Source organism: Micropterus dolomieu, linkage group LG20 (genome assembly GCF_021292245.1).
Source record: "Micropterus dolomieu isolate WLL.071019.BEF.003 ecotype Adirondacks linkage group LG20, ASM2129224v1, whole genome shotgun sequence".
Lineage (NCBI taxonomy): Eukaryota > Metazoa > Chordata > Actinopteri > Centrarchiformes > Centrarchidae > Micropterus > Micropterus dolomieu.
Window position 1 is genome coordinate 36,991,025 of NC_060169.1, and position 22,810 is coordinate 37,013,834.

The 22,810-nt window shown below is 40.4% G+C and overlaps 1 protein-coding gene across 8 annotated transcripts in view; it reads left to right on the plus strand.

Moving 5' to 3' along the window:
* The first annotated feature begins 2,861 nt into the window (after window positions 1–2,861).
* Window positions 2,862–22,810, plus strand: part of ano1a (anoctamin 1, calcium activated chloride channel a) — a 79,410-nt gene continuing 59,461 nt past the window's right edge. For 2 of the 8 annotated variants that reach the window (XR_006822181.1, XM_046032606.1), the window contains exons 1-3: window positions 2,862–3,045; window positions 9,399–9,553; window positions 21,496–21,816. Coding sequence is in view for 7 of the 8 variants with exons in the window: in XM_046032606.1 (XP_045888562.1) it covers window positions 2,952–3,045; window positions 9,399–9,553; window positions 21,496–21,816 (570 nt within the window). In the remaining variant the exon portion in view is untranslated. Of the gene's footprint in view, window positions 3,119–5,168; window positions 5,294–9,398; window positions 9,554–21,495; window positions 21,817–22,810 lie in introns of those variants that run through there. The other 6 variants (XM_046032605.1, XM_046032610.1, XM_046032608.1 and 3 more) reach the window with 4 other exon arrangements.

The following is a 22,810-nucleotide window of genomic DNA, read 5'->3' on the forward strand; positions in this document are numbered from 1 at the left end:
TGAATGTTTCAGATACAGAATGTCAACTAAGCTAAAGAACCTTCTTCCTTTTGTTGTGATCTGTTTTGACATTATGCTACTGCTACTACGGCTGCTGCTACTGCTATCACTGCTGCTGCTACAGTTGCTGCTACTTCTGCAATTACTGCTACTTCTAATGCTGCCGCTACTGATGGGGGGTGGGATCTGTCTCGGTCTACTGCTGCTACTATTGCTATTACTGCCACTACGGTCAGTACTGCTACTACTACTACTTATGATGCTGCTGCTGCTATAATAATAATAATAATAATAATAATAATCCATCGTCAACTGCTTATCTGTCAACTGCTGGGAATAATAATAATAATAATCTTTAGATCTTTTCAAAATCAATGTTTTAAAGTGCTTTACAATGTCAGCAGATTGCTGCTATTATTGCTACTGTTGACTGTTACTTCTGCTACTGCTACTATAGCTATTGTTCCTACTGCTGCAACTTCTATGGCTGCTGTTCCTTCAGCTGCCACTGCTGCTATACTATAAGTACTACTGTTGCTGCTGCTACTGTTAATGCTACTGCTGTTCCTACTACTGCTAGTATTGCTATTAATGCATAGCATTAATCCTATCACAATCAATGCTGTGTCCATGTTTCCATTCAGGGGATGGGTAGCTGTGGGATATGAGTCCCACGTTTTGTCCTCAGATGGCAGCATGCAGACAGACACTTTTAATATGTAAATATGAATGTTGTTGAAAAATTTGGTAGGAAAATACACTAGGAGCCTTGTCGTTGTTTGATTGGTTTGCTCGGGCATATTTTACTCTGTCTTGTAGGCCTGCTGTAGGCTTTAGGCTACGTGATGCTTGCAGGCAACCAAATTATTTCTCACATATGAACTCTCTGTTCTTGAAAAAGCTTGATTTGCTCTGATTGGGGGACCATTCCTAGTGCTTTTGTTACTACTGCTCCTAATGTTGCTACTGCGACTATTCCCAGATAGCAAGATGACATTAAATAAATATTGATTTTCCATCTGAATCCTCAGAATGGTTGAGATTGAAATCTCAATGCTAAATAAATGTTGAATCACTATTGCAATACTGATGAAACACAACCATATATGAGAGTGCCATTAGAATAACATTGCATTGATTTATAGTTGTTCTGATTATAATTGATTAAGCATTGAGATTTTTTTTTTTTTTTTTTTTTTGTTGAAAAGTCATCTATTTATAGTTGACTGGAAAATATGATCGAAAAGTCTGGAATATTCACCAGGAGACCATTGCTTGGTGGATCAGTGTTCCTTAACACATCTCATGAGTCCACATCAGGCAAGCATGCATTTATTTATGTTGAATTGTACTAAATGTAATATTCGTAGACGTTTAACGTTTACTGATGTTGTCTAACATTATATGCAGTCATAGATATGTGTTTCAATACCATTTTAAACTGACAAATAGCTCAATATCCAAGTTCCATCAAAATAGGCTGTTTTGTTTCTCAACATCATCACCGGAAGTTACTGTCCTGCACAGGACTTAGGATCATGTATTTTATCTTTGGTCAGATTTCAAGAGGTTTACAAAATATATGCATGCCTTTCTCTTTCTCTCAACTGATCCTAGCTAACACTCCTGTCATTTAGCTTACTTTAAACAAGACCACTATCTTGACACATCTCTCAGTCTTTCACTACTTTGAGGAAGCCTCTCAGTTTGATCTATGACTACATTTTATGTTAGATAATGTAAATAAACTTTAAACGTCATTGGATTCCACCACAGCCATGCAGTCCACGGCTACTATCAACTAGTGTCAACTGTTACACTATGCCCAGTATGGCGCCCATTAAGTCCAACTTACATTATTTGTCATATTCACATCATATTCACATCTGTTATAACTTTATCTATTTGTTTGTATGTTTTCTGTTTTATATGCCCTGACTCAGAAAATGGGGACAGGATTCATTGCCTTTGCCCCAGGCAGCGCAAAAATGACTTCCTATGCTCCAGACCTGATTGGGTGGGTCTGGACACTGACAACAGAGCAGTGACATAAACTTGTTTTGTTTAAATGTTGTAAATTGTCTGCTGTCATTTATGTATTAGATAAATCCTAATGTTTATGAAAGCCTTCATAACATTTATCCAGGTTGTAAATAAAGCAGGACATATTTTATTGTATATTAAATAGTGTCTTTTCAGTGGTTGAAATAGCATTGAAGTCACATTGATTTTTAGTGAGGCCATCATTTCAACATTGTTTCAATTTCAGTTATGCTCCTACTGCTGCTACTGCAAAGTACTGCTAAGTAGTTCTACTGCTCCAAACAACTGCTACTGGTAAGTACTACTGCTGCTGCTAGTACTGTGGATGGGTAGTTGTAAGAGTCCCACGTTTTGTCCTCAGATGGCAGCATGCAGACAGACACTTTGAATATGTAAATAGGAATGTTGTTGAAACATTTGGTAGGAAAATACACTAGGAGCAATGTCATTATTTGATTGGTTTGCTCTGCAGATTTTACTCTGTCTTGTAGGCCTGCTGTAGGCCTATACCCGATGCATGCAGGCAACAACATTATTTCCCACATATGAACTCTATCTCTTCCTCAAAAAGCTTTCTTTTCTGTGATTGGGTGACCATTCCTTTCTGAGTGAAGGGGTGGGGTTAGACCTGGAAAACTCCCTGCTACTGCAAGTTTAGTCATGCCTGTCTGGGAATGTTTGACAGTCTCTCCTGAAGAGAGTCCGCTGTGGCGTGGCTGAAATCACCTCGCCTGTGTCCATCAACATTACATAAAGAAATAACTGCAGATATCAGATCAGCTGCTGCAATAAAAGGCACAAATGGTCCAGATCTTACAGGATTGTAGGTTAATTTTAGGTTTGTTCTCTTCGGGCTCTCGGCCAATCAACAGTCCCATTTCTTCACATAGTCACAGCAAGACCCACCAATGACCTCATGGTCGCCCAAGCCTGCTGTGTGGGAGGAGAGACTTTACCTGAGGAGGTCAGAAGCACTTCCTCCTCCACCACGTTTGCACTCAGGTGAGTGGGAAGTGTTATCTGGCCAATCTCTGCACTTTTACACAAACGGCGTCTCTTTAACATTGGAGAAAAGGTAAATATTCATTTCATAGCCTGTGTTACTCATTGCTCTGCTTTAAATTAGTCCACAGCATACGATTAATTTGTTTTGCTCATCAGCTGGACAAAGTTTTATCCCCATTATGCTGCATATAATTTCTCACGTGTCATTATTTTTGTTGCTTTTCAAATAATAGTGCCAGAGCAACTGGTTCGCGCGTTTGCTTACAGTGCAAAAATCGCGATTTAAATATTTCTGCTTTGCTCGTTCGCGTAAAGCCTGAGTGTGCCTGCTGTGTCCTGAGGCGCATTTTTGAAAGCGGAGGTTTCCCCGAGTGTGTGTGATCGCGTCTGTTCGTTGGGTGCCCTGTGCATAATATGTGGGAAATACTACATTATGTGGCATCAACAATCTACAGTACCCTATAAATCATTATTTATTCAAACGGTCTAAATTGTGTCCACAGAAAGGCTGGTGTGTGGATGTAACGTCTAAAAAAAACTTCCCCGGTGAGCCCCGGGTCTCACCTGCAGGGAGCGCGTCCTTGCAATTGACAGCAGGCATGCAGTGTGACAGATAGTTACGGAGATAAAGGGAAAGGAACCCATTAATGAAGAAAGCACTGCCTTGATCGTGTTTTGGTTATCTCCATGTTATCATGCTCAGCAGCTTATTTAAAATATAGGAACTTCCTATTGATCATTGGGGGTTGCTAATTTGTGAAGTGGTAAAGTGATATATCAGGAGGTATTTGTGCGCCCTTAATTATTTTTGCTGTTTGCTGTGACATAGTCTGTCTTTACGCCAGACCACTACAACACTCGCTCGTGCGCTCTGATCACCTCGCGCCTACTGGGAGACCCCAGCATGAGTGGGCGGCACCAACTGGCGCAGTGATGCTCTAACCGGAGAACGGTGCTACATTCATGTCCCATAGGAAATAACGAGGTGTGCAAGCCTCATAGTTAAAGCGACTGAGAGAGTTATGTTCCCCTTTATAGTACTTAACATGCACCCACTGCTTTATTTGTACAAAAAGGGATGTTCATTAAACCCATCATTCATGACAAATGAGTGATGGTGTAGATTCAGCCAGGTCAGTTGTTCAGAGCTGCCTAAGCTAAAGACCAGCCCGTTTGTTCCTCTCATGTATTACCATCACCTGTCATCTTTGATAAACCCATTGCTTTATATTGGCTGTATAGGCTATATGAGAAGGAAAACTGAGACTACTCTTACTTTCACCCTAACCAGAATAGCCCAATTCATAAAAAATCTAAACTTATTCACCAAAATAATATCAATCCTTCTCTTAGTAAACCAAACAGTAGCCTAATTTATATAGGCCTACATTGGTAGCCTACAGTAGAATGATATAGGCTAATATGAGCTGCTGTAAAATCTGAACCACAAGGTGAGATCGATTAAGTTACAGCTCCCTACCATGGAGTTTTATAACAACTGTTGACCAAATGTCGTCATTTTGTAAATTTGAAACTTGATCTTCAAAAAAAGGATTCACACCACAGCTGTAGGTAAACTGAGGACAACACACTCACCGCATCACCTGAAAACTGAGATGAGTTATGGACAGGTAAGGCAGAAGTGCCACATTTCCACGTTTTCCTATGAGCTATGAATGCAACATCATTTCAGACCTTTTTGGCCAAAAAATCGCCCAGCTTCCGCGAGCGTTATCACCGTGTGTGAGTGGATTCGTTCATTTGGACAGAACGTCCTCACACACGGAGGTGTGTTTTAGCAGAATAGTCTCTTTCTGACTGATAATGTCGTGCAGGCAGCATCTATTTAGACCTGAAAAAGCTTCTGTAATCATCTCCTTGAGATAAATAATACGCTACTGTGTAGAGACAGTTGCTTATTTTGAACATCCATAGGGAACAGTTTTTACAGTATGTCAGCTTTCTAAAAGAATTAAGTGGTAGCTCTCCGTCCAGCGTTTCCATGCAACAGCGCAGGCGGCTGTGAAGCCACGGAGCGGGGGGGGGGGGGGGGGGGGGGGGGGGGGGGGGGGGGGGGGGGGGGGGGGGGGCATAGATGCTGGTGCAGAGAGCGACAGCACTGTAGATCTAGTTGGGATCTCTAAAGGAACCTTGAGCGCCTTTTTCAACCAAATGGAGCGACAAGATGATGGCGATGAGCCGGCAGGGATCTTAAAGAAGCACCATAGTACAACAGAGGAGCCCGGTAAGAGCGCTTTATTCCCCAAGAGATTTATCTCCAAATTTAGCAAGAAACACAATAATAGCCTACGATGATGATGATTAGTGCGCGCTCGCTGAGACGCTTTGCATCTGTGTGACAAAAAGAAAATTGAGTGCCGAGATGTCTTTAAATACCTTCTGGTTGATTTAGGTGCATCTGCAGAAATAACGCACATGGGCGCACTGAAACAGTTTCAGATGAGCCCGCTCATCAGTGCTACCTGGAGTTAACCAAATTTTATAAGCTGCTGATGGGTTTGACAGCTAAAGTGATGGTCATTGTAACATGCTGGTTATAATAGCATACACACACCATATTTGTACAATTTGTGAAGTCATTTTGTGTGCGCATCCCCCCACAACCAAAAGATAATAATAAAAGCCCATTATTTACCCATAACCTTAAAGAGGTAGTTCAGACTTTTCTCACATTGTGTGGGTTATTGGTGGATGCAATCTCTTTCAGAGTGAGAACCTTTTCAATTTTGAGATTTTTAATACAAAGCTCAACTTATTTTTGTTGTGGCTGTTTTTGACCACTTGGGGAGCAGCATAACATGAAGTAAACACAACATTGACATATTATTGCCTTATAAAGTAGATATGGTGAATGTGAACATGCCCGCTCCACCAAATGGATCATTACAGCTTACTGTGTCCACGGGAGCCTCTACCTATTCAAATCTGAAAACAGCAAATGGACCAAAAAGTCCATGTTATGGTCTACACCAACACCACGCTCTTTCACTGCTAAACGCTCCACTATGTTCACCAGCTAGACTCTAACTAGTATACATTAGTGTATGAGTGTAATATTACAGCATTAAATGAAATATTTAATGTTAGTTTAATATTAATATGTTATTCGTTAAGACTGAACAATTAAACTGTTTCACACATAAAACTGTTGTGTGATAGTACACCACTGTGATTAAGGTTTGATTACAGCTAATGTTAGTGTATTCATTATGACTTCAGATAATTGTATATTAGTACAATATTATTCCAGTTGGACAAAACAGCAGTGTCATTTTTTTAAATTGAATTCAGTTTCAAACTATTACATTTAAGTTTAAATTGTGCTTTTCACAATTATTTAAGTTTAACAAGACAAAGTAAAATTAAGCTATTCAAATACAGTTTTTTATTGCAATTATTCAAGCTGAGCAGTCAGATCTAAATCATACAAATTCAGATTCTACTGACACAAATATCAGCCCATTCCCAAGCTTCTTGCCACTCTGTCTCGGCCGACAGAGTTTAGCAGACAGGCGAGAATGGGAACAGGTGAGTGTAGTACCCAGAGAAGCGGACATGGAGAGGGCAGCAAAGCGAACGCCAAAGAGTAAAATGCAGAAGTGCCGGTACTGCGTAGCGGTGAGTACCGGCTCCCCTCAAGCACTGGTTTTGGCAGAAAACAGTTGGCTGCTGCTGCTGCTGGAAACAAGGTGTATGAGAGCAGTGAACCAAACAGTAAAGTTGGAGGCCCAAAAACCAAAACAATTTGCTAAAAGGCTCCATGGAGCTGAGGGGAACCGTAGAGTTAGGTAGTAATTCTTTAAGGGTTTTGTCACTTCAAGTGATGCCTTTTACATTACACATTTGATCAATTATCAATGTAAAAATATTTATTTGTACCACTTTAAACACAAAATAACCATTTGAATCAATATGATGAAAATAAACAAAAGTTCTGAAGTCAAGCTACACAGAGAGATAATGGTAATTATCACAATATGTCTTAGGTTTAAGGTTAAGGTTGTTTTTTAACCCTTTACTGCCTTGTGAGCTCATTGGTTTGACTCACCTGTTCTGTACTTTCTACATGTCATCCTGATGACGTAATATGTGCTGAAAAGCCAATTCATACAATTATGTGGCACTCAAAGAACCAGCACTCTTTGTTATGATATGAATATTTGTTGGCATCATCCTTAGAATCAACACTGTCAGCAGATGCCATTGCATCCTGTTTGATCTTTAATTATTTTTTATAAATGGATTCTGTGTACACCATCCCCTCATTAATGTTGGGCATGGCACAGGGTTGCAACTTATTCTATATTATGATTAGGGGTGTGAGAAGGATTAAAATGTGACAGGAATTCTCATCAGGTTAAATCATCTGTGTCACTCAGTTGACATCTTTCACATGCTGTCACGCCACACATCAGTTTTCTCACGCAGTGAAAAACCATAATGATAATGTCGTCAAGCTATTAATCATTATCAACTCCACCCAGCTGATTGTAATCAGGTGAATCTGCTCTCACGCTGTGAGTCCAGACAGTTGTGACCAAGTAGTAACTAACTGGTAGAGTTTTGAATCATAAACATCGAATAAGCAAGGTGCAAACTAGCTGTGTTTGGATTGTGAGCTGCTATTTATTGGATGTGTTGAAGTTGTGTGGTGAGATTTCTGCCTGATCTCAAGTGTTTTTAGTTAGTTTCGGTTTCCAAATGTTTTGAAGGTGATACTACAAGCGGAGCAACAACGTAATGCACAGCAGAGTATAGGGCAGGTTGACTTAAAAAATATTCTCATTTTCATTCAATGATTACGTTAGTCACATAATATTACAACTTTTTTCTCGACAAATCAGAGAACATAGAAATGCGGGATAGATATTGAATGTGCAGAAAGTTTTGAACATGAGCAGAAAACCTGTTGAAACACAGGAGCTATTAAAGTCCAGGGGTCTTATTTATAAATAGTTTGTATGGGCAAAACGGGGCTGGAAATGTGTGGATGCCCATGCAAAGTTTGTGATCTATAAAAACTAACTTGACAGGAGAATGTACACAAACTCTGAGCCATGCGTACGCACATCACATGGCAGAAGGATTAAACGTTTTGAAATGTATACTATTGCGTAAAATAAATCAAAATATTACCTCTGAGCATTATAGGCTAATGAAACTTTATGTAATTTAATGTTCATTTGCAAAACAGATGAAAGCCTTTCTGAATAAACAAACACACATGGATTTTCCCTGAATTGTCAAATAAAAAATATAATTTAAGATTATTTGCAGCGCACAGAAAAAGAACCATGATTTAGGATAATAAACACAAATGTGTATGTTTTTGCAAAAGAACTCAAATATGTTGTTCAGTTTGATCAGGAATCAAATTAATTAATAATTAATTTATTCTCATAAATAAGGTTAACAGTAGGACACATTAAATTTAAATTGATACCGTTTTCGATACCTCAGTCGAGCAAATATGAGTTCAAATACTATATGCCACACCTGCGAGGTGGATGGATCATCTCGGCAAAGGAGGAGTGCTCACTGACACAGATTTTGGCAGATTTGTGAACAATATTTGAGGGAAATAGGCCTTTTGTGTACATGAAAAACATGAGAAAGACTTTGATCTTTGAGTTCAGCTCATGATGAATAGTGGAAAAAGTGTTGCGTTTATAATTTTGTTCCAGTGCATAAGCTTTATCAAACAGGAAAGTCTTAAGAGGAATCTTAAATGTTTAGATGTCCCAGTCCTGGGACTGGGACAGGCTATGGCTCCCATTCTACTTTTGATTAGATATAGGTCTATAGTTGACTAAGACTCTTTGATCAAGAGTGGGCTTTTTGAGAAGAGTTTTAATTACAGCTACTTTAAAAGGTATGTGGCGCATAGCCGGTTAGTAATTAGAGATTGATCATATCTAGTAAAGAATCATCATTTCATCTCCAAATACTAAAAGTCCACTTGCAATGTGAACCAAAAGTGACACCTGAGAGTTCTGCTTCACCTGCACAATGTTCTTAAAAGAGACACAAAATGATGGCATGTCGTCCGTTGTTGTTTTGTGGGGTCCTCTTTCAGTCTGGGGTTCCTGCTATTTAGAAGGGGGTGGGAGCTTAAACCTCTGGGTGCCTAGGGGCCCATTTATGCCCTTGACAAATGCAGAATTTGCAGGAATTTCTCTATGAATATAATATGATATAGAAAAAATCTAGTAGAAAATTTTCATAAGGCAGTCTGGTAAATGGGCTTTAAATACCAGCATGGGCAGTGATATCTTGAAGAAGATACACACACGGATAATTTCCAATACATCTCTCTATCCTTCTCCCAGGTTCGCCTCCCCTGGCTTATGAGCACTCAGGCAGCCCACAGCAGGAGGAACCCGCTGTGATGAGGGGCAGTGACAACTACCAGCCCATCCCTGGTGAAGAGAAGAACCTGGATGTGGACTTTGTCAACACTGAGACCAAGAGCAATGAATCAATAGTAAGACACTAAATCCATATTGTCATTCCAGTGCTGCTGGGTTATTGCAGGTGGTGTAGAGCAATGATTCAGAGGCCGCTGAGCTGTGAAATGTTTTACCATAAAAAAGCCAAATGGGTGAAAAGTGAAATATTATTATAATATTACATTTCCCTGGGACGCATTCGAGTACTAAACTGTTAATTTACTCTATTCTGGTGAATTTTTCTGCACCAATTATTACCCCCAAATATTTTTATTTATGTAAAAGGAAACACAAAATTCAGATGGCAGGTGACAATACAAATCTAAATATATAACTGAATATAACGCTGTACAGCTCACAGGTAATCTGTGTTGCTTTCATGTATGATTTCTCCTGTAGATCAACTTTTCTAATTTAATTTCATCCCTGCTGAGCCAGCACACATGCAGGCATGATTTAGTCTTCCCTCCTCTTTGTGTCTTTGTTTGGGGCACCTTTTCACCTCCAATGATAAATTAATTCATTTAAATTCAGTTAAAAACTCCTGGACTTTAATAGCGGCTGTGTTTCTGCAGGTTTTCTGATCATGTTCAAAACTTTCTGCACATTAAGAATCTCTCCCTCATATCTGTGTTCTCTGACATGTCCAGAAAAAAGCCAGAATATTACGAGACTTACTTCATCATTTATTGACAATTCACAATATTTTTAAGTCTACCTGCCCTGTACTCTGCTATGTATTATGTTATCTCTCCGCTGGTAAAATCCCCTTCAGACCATTTGACGGATGTATTTTGGGACTGCATGTTGCATGATGTTAAAGCAACTTCAGCACCCACTTGATTACTGTCACATTGTATGCCGGTGTCAGCTGGGTGGAGTTGATTTTCTGCGAATCTACATTATGAGTTATACATTTGTTTGTAGTTGCATGAGAAAATTAATGTATGACTTGACTCCATGTGAAAAATGTCAAATGCGTGAGTCCCGCAAGATAGCTTTTACCCTGCCGAGAGATCTCGTCACACTCCTATTTACTAATGTTGTTCCAAATTGATCTAGAAGGGTTTGTAAGTGGTCAAAAGGCCCCTGTAAAAGGTAGTTAAATATTTAAATACTTTAAATTCAAGTAATGTAAGGGTGTGAAATTGGGTGCATGGGCAGACAGAGTTCCAGTATACTCTAAATTACTTAACATTTGCTGCCCTCAAAGGCTTCAAAGCAATGACTCTATTAGTGAAAAACTTGGGATAACAGATTAACAGCACATGACCACTATGACAGGTCTGTACCACTCTTAAATTGTGTTCAATTCAAAATACAAGAACATTAGTGATGCGGCAAGTTCTCCTAAATCACTTGTACAAGCCACTTCAGAACAAATCTGTTTGTACAAGTGGTTCTTGAGTGAGGCCCAACGTGAGTTGTGTCTGCGGTAAAAGTTGTGGCTATAACAGTAGGAGGAAATTGGGAACCTCTTGCAGATAAAAATTGAACTGACGTCTGTGTGACGATACAGGGGTCATGTGAAAAGGGGGGATACTGACCAACTGTAACAGCTTAGTGTTAGGAGCCTGATGTGAGCTGTTTTAACAGCCACTACAAGCACGTCTCTTTGAGAGAATTTCTGTGTGGGTACCTGTGTTGTAGCTGTTCTAGCATCTCTTGTCTTCAGAGAAATAGATCTCTTGTTCATGTACAACAGCACCCCTTTGCCAGCATCTGTAGCTAGCCACAATAGTCGCAGAACACCAAGTTCAACAATCTATCATGCAAAATGAAGAGTAAAGCAACATAAAAAATGGCAGAACTTAGAGGTACCAAGTTATAAGTGAATGCTTCTTCATTTCTGGTCCTTGTTGAGATAACGGGGCGAAGTAAAATAGTTATCTCACACATACAGTAGGTGCTACAAAAGTTAAGTGTGGGAAACATTCTGTAAAGTAAGAATGTTTTCAAAAATAAACATGTTAATAGATTATATCTATCAATTACCAAAATGCAAAATGAATAAACAGAAGAAAAATCTAAATCACATTTTTGGTGTGACCACCTTTTGCCTTAAAAACAGCGTCAGTTCTTCTTGGTACACTTGCAGGGCTGGACTGGTAATCTGGCATACCGGGCAAATGCCCGGTGGGCCGACGCACCTTTGGGGCGTAAAGTCTGCAGCCAAATGCACAAAAACAACCAATATGTTTGCTATCAGGGCTGCAGTAGCTTCAACATCAGCTGCAGCACCCAAAGTAGAGCAGACACAGGCACCTGAAGGAGAAAAGGAGAGCCGTGGCCCTTGCCAGGCAGAGGAGGAGGCGTGTGTTAGTGAGTGACAAAGTGACAGGGCCAAGTGAGAAAGTGAGCAGGAGGAGAGTGGAGGTGAGCATGGAGTTGCTCAACCTGTAGGGAGGGAGCAGGGAGGGAGGCTCATTTACACCGGGACGCTGGGGACATGTAGCCACCACTTTTTGAAAGCATTTGTCCTGAAAAATTGCTTGCATCAAGAAATGTTAATAAACAAATAAAAATGCTATGAGAAAGGTTTATTTGCACAATAAGCCTGCAATTCAATGAACAAGAAAACTGTGGTGTCCAAAAAAAATCGTAGTTTTAAACTTAGTCTAAAAACAAGAATAAGCACTGATTAGTGCATTATATTCTATTATATTTTTATAAACTGAATTGTCACCTGCAACCTGAATTTTGTACTTTCCTGGTGCAGAAAATGTCTCCAGAATGCAGGAAATTGAGTGTTTTATGTTCAAAATCTTATTTTTCCTAAATAGTAGGCCTAATAAAATATGTTCTTTCATGTTGTCATGGCCACAATCTTGTGCAATGTTACATCTCATAGGCTAAGTGTTTCGTCACACCCCTAATCTGAGCCCTTAAATGGAAGGATGGCGTGTTGGTGAGGGGTTTCCGACCGATGTTGGTGGGCCGCCTGGGCCCAAAATGCCAGGGCTGATATTTTTTGTCCCAGTCCAGCCCTGGGTGTGTGATTAAACAATTATATCAAACAGCTCCTAATGATCACAACTTCAATATGTAACACAACCATTTTTATTGTAATATGGCCATAGAATGTCCATGCAAGTAATGAGTCAAGTAACAATTAATTTGTAACACATATGTGAAAAATAATTTTGCATGTCCCTCCCAATATCCCGTGACTTCTGAACTGTCAAAAATTTTGATCTAAAATAAAAATATAACTACTATTAAAAGGCAACTACTGACAGATGTAGTGAGTTATTCAGGCCATCAGGGGCAAAGTGAGATATATATACAAAAGTCTATTATATTGTAGGATTATTTAGAAAAATCTCAGTCAGCATCTGTCCCTCTCTTCTTGCACAGTGTCTGAGGAGTGAGAGTGAGTTACTATGGTCTCTCTGAAACTTGGCGACAACACATTATTATTACAGATTTATTATTGGCACTGGGGCCTTACAGGTTACTGGAGTGAAAATTCCACAGTAACCTGAAGCTTTCAACATGCAAAAACTGACTGTTCCAGCTTTATTGCAGCTTACTGTTATTGACTTGAAAACTGCTGGGTTGTCTCAGCCTTGAGCTTATTATGGCTGAGAAATGTGTGTGTGCTGTGTGTCCTCGTGTGTGTGTGTGCGTGGGTGGCTGTGTGCGTGTGGAAGCCCAGAGGAGAGGAGAACCTCATTTTTCCCGGGGGCTTGGTGAGAAAAGAGTTCCTATTGGTGAGTGATGCATACACCACCACATCCTCATGCGCCCTCTGAGAAATGACCTCTGACTTTTGCAGCTATGACTACTTCCTGTTGAGAGACAGCTGAAGATGTGTGTGTGTGTGTGTGTGTGTGTGTGTGCTAAAGATGAGGCTGGGGGGGCTATATACAGTGCACACAAACCAGCTCCTCATGATCTATCACAGACACAAGAACACACACAGAGGAACACACACTGTTGCTGTACAGTGAGTTTGGAGGATGTACAGAGAAAAGCGCTTTTCATTTCAGCACAACAACTGTGTCAATATTAGTTTTGTGATTCATTGTTGATCTACGGCCATGAAGGCAATTCACCTCCATTCAGCCTGAGGATATGACTCTTTTATTGACAGCAGACTGTCTGAACTTCAACATGCATTGCCATGTAATTGTTTCTCTCCCATGTAAACATCAGTGTTGGATATCAGATGCTTTCACAAATTCCCATATGTAGTAGGTGTTGTCTTAGGCCTTAAGACGTGCAGTGGTCACTTTATGAGGTACACCTGCGTAGTACCGGAGCAGAACCTATCCATACAAACAGAACATTCAAAAGGCTGATGGCTGATTAATTGGGGAATTCAATGTCTTTAACACTTTTCCTGCTTGGGAGCTCTGGGGGCAAATAAATTGTGCACTATTGATTCTACACACTCTCTATTGCTTTTAATAGATAGTTGGCCACTTGGAGGAAGCGGAACAACCTGTGAACACCCTATGTTTGGCTAGCTATGGCGAATTTGTTAGCAAACAGCTTCTTAGTTACACATCCAGCAGAAACAGAGCAACATTGTCATTCATTTGGAGGGGTGTTTCTGTCCAACCAACAAATGTCCAGAAACCAATATTCACTCACTTTTAGCTCTGTTTTTAAGTGTCCACCAGCTGCTGAACAGGTAGTGTACAAGTGCATCTCAGAAATTATGAATATCATGGAAAAGCAACATTTTCCCTGTAATTGTGAAATTTTTATATATTCTGGAATCATTACATATGTATTTCAGGCCTTATTTGTTTTAATCTTGATTACAGCTCAAAAATCCATTTATCAAAATATAATAAAGAATGTATAATAAAGAAATGTTGACCTTCTGAAAAGATCTGGAAAAAGGTTAATGCACTCAGTGGCTCTGTGTGCAGGTGCAAAGTCTTGCTGGAAAAGAAAATCAGCATCTCCATAAAGCTTGTCAGCAGCTGGAAGCATGAAGTGCTCTAAAATCTCCTGGTAGAAGCTGAATTGACTCTGGACTTACTAAAACACAGTGGACCAGCACCAGCAGATGACATGGCACCCCAGATCATCACTGACTGTGGAAACTTCACTCTGACTTCTGTGTCTCTCCACTCGTCTTCCAGACTCTGGGACCCGGATTTCCAAATGAAATGCAGAATTTACTTTCATCTGAAAAGAAGACTGTTGTCCACTTAGCAACGGTCCAGTTCTGTTTCTCCTTAGTCCTGGTAAGACGCTTCATGCCGTCTCTGGTTCAGGAGTGGCTTGACACTAGGAATGTGACACTTGTAGCTCATTTCCTGGACTCGTCTGTGCCTGCTGGCTCTTGATGCACGGACTCCAGCCTCGGTCCACTCCTTGTGCACCTTTTCCTACCACGCTTTAACCTTCCAGACAACTTTCCATGAACATGCTTTGATCCAGCACTCTGTGAACAGCCAGCCCGCCCAGCAGCAACCTTCTGTGACTTACCCTCCTTGTGGACGGTGTCAATGAGTGTCTTCTGGACAACTGTCAAGGCAGAAGTCTTCCCCATGATTGTGATTGTGTACCGAACCAGACTGAGAGACTAAAGGCTCTTCTCAGGTGGACATTTCTGTATTATACATTCTTTATTCTAATATTTTGAGATATTGATTTTTGATTTCCATGAACTGTAACAGGGGTGGCGATGGCGCAATGGATAAGACAATGCCTTTGGTGTGAGAGACCTGGGTTCAATCCACCATTGCTCCCTGAAAATGAATGACAAATGCTTTCAGTTTCATTATTGCAAAAAACACACTTTTCCTCAACATCAATCCTGAATCTTAATACAACCGTTGTTTATTTGATACAGATATTATAGCAGGGAGTATTTATACCCTACGCGGGTTAGGGAGCTCAATTTGGCTCTGAGGCTGACTCAGATCAGAGTTCCCTCAGTGTCGGAGTGGATATAGCGAGGGTGTAGTTTCAGAAAGGCCCATTGTGAGATGGTTAGCATTACGACCTAGGCTACTACTTTTTACTTCACTGTAACTGCTCAGAAACAAACTTTGGACCTTAACTTATATCAATCTAGTTCAATTTTGTTTAGACGCAAAATTCTATGGTAGGCTATATGTAGCACATATTTCATTTTAAGATTTCGCTGTTTATATAAGCCCACAGTTGTTTAGACTATTTGGTCTCTATGTTCTATTTTTTCCCCATCGTGCCCTCATGTGATCTGTTAGTTTATACAGTGTGATAAACAGCCAGCATTTTGTACTTATGTTAACGATAGGGGGTCTGTGTGTTCTTGGCCACTGTGTGCCTCATGGTTTTGTCAGATGGCCTGCAGACCTGTTACTATAACCTCAGCTTAAACACACAGCGCGCACACACACGTACACACACAAACACACACACACATATAGATAGAGGGTTAGCAAGCCTACAAATAGCCTGGAGTTTAGATCATCAAGTGTACTTGATACTCAGCTGTAATCAGATGGATATGAATGGACAAGGTCAGAGGTTTTTTCTTCTGGAAAATAAAAAGTTGTTGTGCAATGTGTGTTGCTGTGGTGGAAATGAGACTAAATGTTGTCAAATTTCCGTATTTCAGATCATTTGCCAGCAGTGTTTTGTTAGGGTGCAGTTCTAGTCCAAATCACACTGCAACAGTCTTCGGTGTAATAGTGGTGGAGCACAGTACACTCACGCTGCCTGTTCTTCACATAACATCTCTAACCGCACATTCATTATACCAGGCACATGAACAAAAATACACAAAGTGTAGTGATAGATGAAAATAATGTGAAGCTGAAGCCAATCTAGTGCCATGTTCCCTCTGTTCCAAATGAGTATTCTTCATAAAGCTTTAATAAGCTAGACTATTGAATGCCTTAGTTTACTGATCAGTACAGTAATCATTTCCATCATTAGTGTCATGAGTGTGGAGGTTCATTCTTGAACATATCTGTGATAAAATATTCTAAACTCAAGGCTCACTTACTTAGCTAATCCCCAAGATTCCGGGGTTCAGTAAGCACAGGACTTTAATATCCTGTTCCAATGGTGTAGGAACTCTGATTCACAGATTTTAAGTTTGTAGATCCTATATTCCTGTCACTGAGACACAGTGGGATGTGTTTATAGGAGCTGCCAAATGATAGACTTTGACTATGGTTTAGATCAAACAAAAATACAGACACATAAGTATTCTTTAGCGTCTGTATGGGACACCTTTTTTATACCTGGTTAATGTTGTGAAACGGTCACAGTTTGGTTAGGCAAAACAAAACTACTTGGTTAGGTTAAGAAAAAGATCATGGTTTATTGTGTTAAAATAAGTACATCAAGTGACATTGGTGACACATGTGACGTAACATTATGTACCTTAAAATTCAATTAATCCTGTGTTTGTTTGACTTTTTACACTACATCACCTGACTTCCTAAAGTCTTTCGGGTAGCCCAGTTCATCTCATATGGACGCTAAAGGGTGCCATGAGCATCTGTATGAGCCGCCGAGGTGTCATCATTTGACTACCTGGGAATTGGGGATTGGCAAATACTGCAGGACCGATGCTTCGATATGCACAAGCTACTCATTTGGTAGTGATACCTTTAAAAACATATTATTATTATAATAATAATAATAAAATTATATAAATACAAAATGCAGTCAGTAAAACCCTGTCCAAGAAGAGCCTGGCCAGCTGGATTTGTGAGTCTCCCAAGCCTGTACACGGGTGGAAACAGACCCACCTTTAGCGGTGTGTGCACATTCCACTTGGAAGTGTGGAAGTGTCTACGACCGTTTTTCGCGGGGTGTGTGTCGAAGAAATCTGCACAATGTCATCTTGGCCCTTACTGTGCCCATTTGTGCGTTTCTATCTCTTGGATATGTCGCACTCCTTCTCCAGCTCGGAAGTGCGACCTAGGATCTGAAAAGTGAGGATCTGGTGACTACTGGGTGTAGAGGGGGAACATACACTGGCAGTGCCTGACGTTTCAGTGAGAAGTCCGGGCAGTCCAGGTGTTAATGGTCAGGGCAAGCCCCTATCGGTCCAGCAACCTTCTCAGGGCTGTCCCACCATTCTGTCACTGATGTGGTGGAGCCCTCTACCGATGAGCCCTGCCGCTCTGATGCCTTCTGCTGAAGAGGCAGTCGGATGCTGAGGCAGAAGGGACACTGCTATTTATACATCGCGCACGTATCGGTAGCGACGTCCTATTGGTCAGCTACGTGTACGATAAAATTTCAGTGGGCAAGTGTTTGCGTGTGATTGGAGGAGGTAGTACCCATAGAGTCCAATAGAGGGCTCCGTCTGTGCTTATAGAAAATGTTGGAATATAAATGGTCAATTGACGATGTTCTGGCCCGACATCTAATAACTTGAAAAAAATTTGGCCAGATGCCAGACTTATTTGCCGACCCTTGTTGTAGACCACAGTGGTATGACAACAACAACACACTTCATTTAATGCATTGGGAATAGCAAAACATAAATAGTGCAAGATGTCTATCACTCTGTAGACACTACTTGCTGTGTAATTTAAATATTTCATGACCTAGCAAACATGGTTTAGTTATAGAAGCACACTTTGTTTTGTGTTGCTCCCTGCTGAACAACATGTGTGTGTGTGATGGGTGTATAATTGTCTCTTCTGGCCTTCTCCACTGAATGTTTCAGTAAATGGCGTTACATTGCAAGTATGAAACTGTATGGTGCCCAGCCGTGCATTAGGCCAGTGAACCATCATGTAAATATTCTACAGAGAATGAATAGCATGAAGTCCGCATGAAGACAACCATCAACTGTAATCTGTCTACCCCTCCCCCTCCTTACTACTGCCAGTCAGACTCCATCTTTGTATGTGTTATTTATTTTTTTTTTTTCTAGAGCAAGATATTTCTACAACTACAGGCCAGGTCATCTCGTATTTGGTGTAGACATTTTTGGTTCTAGGAGGATAAACCCTAATTTCTTTTTTGACCACCTGCTACTTCCTCTTGCACCACCATCCGCCTAAAATACGCAAAATATATTGAAATGAATATCTAGCATTGGATTGGGATTACAATGAAATTTTGTCGCATATTTTAGCCTAGAATATTGTGAATAAACTTTCACACGAACACTACTCTCAGGACAAATTTTACATTTTTATATTTTGCGAGTAATATGTGGGTAGGGTCCAGTTACATGAGAGATATAAATCCAAACAGAAAAATATCTTACTAACAGTCAAGTGTGTTTTTGTATGATGGGCGGGGTTAGCTAGTACCCCAAATCAAATTTGATTGTATGTAACTGCCACAGAGTTCAAGATAAGTCCTCAAAACACTTTTACAGGAAGATTTAAGACAGGAAATTTATATAAAATACTCACATGATTTTTGTACATATACAGTGGGGAGAACAAGTATTTGATACACTGCTGATTTTGCAGGTTTTCCTACTTACAAAGCATGTAGAGCTCTGTAATGTTTTATCATAGGTATACTTCAACTGTGAGAGATGGAATCTAACACAAAAATCCAGAAAATCACAAATAATTATTTTGTATTTGATCACCTACCAACCAGTAAGAATTCCGGCTCTCACAGACCTGTTAGTTCTTCTTTAAGAAGCCCTCCTGTTCCCCACTCATTACCTGTATGAACTGCTAACAAACTGCAGGACTTTGACAGTGGAGACCAATGTGTATGTCCTGTATCCCACATGTCGTTGGGTTTAGGTAAGAGAACCACTTTGGTTCAGCAGCGTAACTTACTTATGCTGGGTCCCAGTGCAAATATTGTCCTTGGGCCCTGACAAACCATCCTATGATCAAAGCCATGGACAGCGGCTGCCTGAACGCCAAATTAATCAGAGCTACAGCCACAGAATTCCCCCAACCAGCTTCCACTAACAAATCAAAACCCAGAGAGACACCATGACATAAACATAGAACTATAGCCATGAAGATAAGCACAGCAACTCTAGTCTAGCAAGTCTATAGGTATGATCACACAATCGCATATAGGCCTAATGATCCTTTATCAACACAGCGGCAAAGCGTCCAGAGACATTACACAGACAGGTTACAGTAACTGCGCATTTTCCAGCAGACAAAAGGTAACAATCGCAGCTTACATGCTTGATCCCACACTAAACAGAAAGAAACCTGCAACTCACCCCTCACAAGTTCACTCAACGGGCCTTTTCCAAATAAGGTCAAACCGATGACGTGAGGAGCATGTTACTGGACAAACAGATTTTCCAATTCCCAGCAAGCCTTATTAATTCATAACTTTTGAAAATAAAACAAGCTAATTATTTGCATGTAAAAAATTTGATTTATCTTGATAAAACATACATTGTTTTAAAATATATCAATAACTATAAAAACTCATAATACTAGAAATATATTATAAAGGATAATAGGGTAACCATGAACTCTATATATGAGGTATGATAGGGGTTATAAATAGTAATCATTCTCGATGTGGAGTAACAGTGGAATGAGGTCTTGTAGGCTGTTGTGCATTTTTATCAGTGTTGCGGCAGGTGTGAGGGCCTACAGATGAACACTCAGGGCCACTGGTCACCACAGCTCCTGGGCTGCACTGGCGGTAGTTACGCGTGTGCTTTGGTTAAAGGCCCTGAAAACTAACTTTTACAATCAGCTTCTATGCACTCAACTATGACTGATTGGGATATTATTTTATATTTACCTATTGGACGGTGATCCGCCATCTGGTGACTAGAGGTGGGGGGAAAAAATCAATACAGCATAGTATCGCGATATTTTTCGTGGCAATATAGTATCGATACACGGACGTCGGGTATCGATCTTTTATTATTTAAATTGTACATGAGAATTTAAGTTTTTGGTACAATAATAATGAAATCAATTGCTTTTTCAGTTCACTGAAAAAGGTTTTTCCTTCGGGGATACAATTTGAAGTTGGAAAAATGGTAAAAAATTGCAAAATATCGCAATATGTTTAAAATTTCAATAATATATTATGACATAAGATCGTGATAATATTGTATCGTGGGGCCTCTGGTGATTCCCACCCCTGCTGGTGACCTTGGTTTTTGGGACATATAAGGGCCCATGTCCACCAAAGCATTTTTTTCAATTCATTCCAATGGGAGTGCCGCGTTTTTGCTAGCTGGTAAAATGCTGAGCGTTTTTTTTCTGGTCGCCGAGAGTTGAAAAATGTTCAACTTTGGGGAAAAACGCTGCGCTCGTCACTGTCACTTTTTACCCAGCTGTCCAATCACAGTGCAGGAGGGGCGGGACAAACACCGCACCGAGCACATCCAATCTTGAATGAAGCGATGTGCCTACTCGTCCTCGCCCGCAAAATCTCATGAACCCACGTACGGACAGTCTGTGCTCTCATATTTCAGCCTTCTCTTCATGCAGAGCAAAGGCCAGAGCAAGTAGGCCTACGTACTTTGTGGTGACATTTTTACATTCACTAAAATTAAGTAGGCTACCCTTCTTGCAACACATTGCCTCCACGGAAATTATGTATCATAGCAACCACAGCGTCTCGAAAAAAAACACTGCACCTCCAAAACGCACTCTAGCGCTCCTGCTAGGCGTTTTCAGAAAGTAAACGCTTTGGTGGACTCTGGCCCTAAGGCTATCCCTTGGAACCATTCGCTGTAATGTGTATTGTGTTGTAGTAACAGCTGGTTGTGATGGTCACTGCTCGGATTCACCCTTCACTATCAACCTTAATAATGTAAAATAGTGTTTAAACATTAGCATATCTTGGTGGGCAACCATCATTTTGAGACTGTTTGACATTTGGGTATTCGTCCCTGATTCCAGGGTGGTGCCCTGTTAGTATGAATTTATAGTCAATATTTGTGTACAGTATGACTTGTATATTTCATGTTTTTGTGTGGAATGCTTATAAAATGCTTTTACTTATAAAGTGACTGCTGGTCAATACTGATCACCAAAACTCACTGCATGTTACATTAATCTGGGATATTTTGTCTCTTTGCCTGTCTTGCTTCTAGCCATTGAAAAACCTGTATCCACGGTTAGGCCCATACTTCTCTGATGGGCGGCAGGTGGACTACGTGCTGGCATACCACATCCAGAAGCCCAGCAGCATCCGACGCCGGTTGTCCAGGTTTGGTGACAACAACTTCATACGACGGCTTCGGCGCAGCCTGAGCATGAGAAACAGCCGAGCCCATCTGCAGACAAAGGAAGACCCAGAGATCGCTGCCCAGGAGCAACAGACTGACTATCATGAGGATGACAAGCGCTTCAGGCGGGAGGAGTTTGAAGAAAACCTCCTGGAGATGGGGCTGGAGCTGGAAAAAGACGAAGCGGTGAGAAGGGGGGGGGGGGACCAGTCATCGTAGGAAAACTTTAGCGCTGAATGTGGTGCCCTGTTTAGATAATTTACCTTTTGCTCCCAGGCAAGCCAGCCCTCACCATTTAATAATCTATGTAGCAGACATGAAAATAAAGAAACACCATTGTTCTTGTATTGCAGTCTAGATCGTGTCCTTATATTAAAGGAAAAATGTAAATGAAATTATTTCATTCTAATATAACCTTTTTCTACCCTCATATAATTATATTATATTTTCAAGCAGTGAGCCTCTACTTTTAACATTAAGAGAGAATATGCTTTTGTCTAATGTTTGCAGCTTACATTAGAGTTTTGTGTGTGTTTTTAGTTTAAGCTTTTAGCTAAAAACACACACCACCACCCTCCAAATGCTTTAAATGCAAACTATCACCGTCAGTACACCCCCATGCACACCACTTTAGGATGTGAAGAAATCCAACGTCTAAGCCTAATTACGGGGCATTTGTACTACTATTATCATAATAATAATGATGTTGTTCCTATCATTATTCTTATTATTAATGTTTAATATTAGTCAAGTGACTGATGTGGTGGGGTGAATCTGAGAGTGACTGGACTGGTTATCCTGAGAATTTGCATGTGTGTGAGATAGATTTGAATGACATTTCCATTTTTTGTAGAAGAGGGGTCAACTGCTACAGAATAAGCGATGTCATCTTTATTTATGACCTCATGCTTCAGCTAACTTTCAATATCAACGTCAGACATGAGTGTCAACCATTGACCAAGCATTGAATTTACGATTACTTCTACTATTGTTTTTCAGTGAGACATGATTGATTTAATAAATAGGGGTTAAGCTGTATGAGAGAAGATGAGAATAGTTCATTGTTTTGTACATATGGGCCCAGCTTGAAGTTAGGGCACAGTGTGTGATACTGGGCACAGTCTGTAACAGAAGGTACTCAGTGTGATGTGTGTGTGTGTAACAGAGGCTGTAGAGCTAA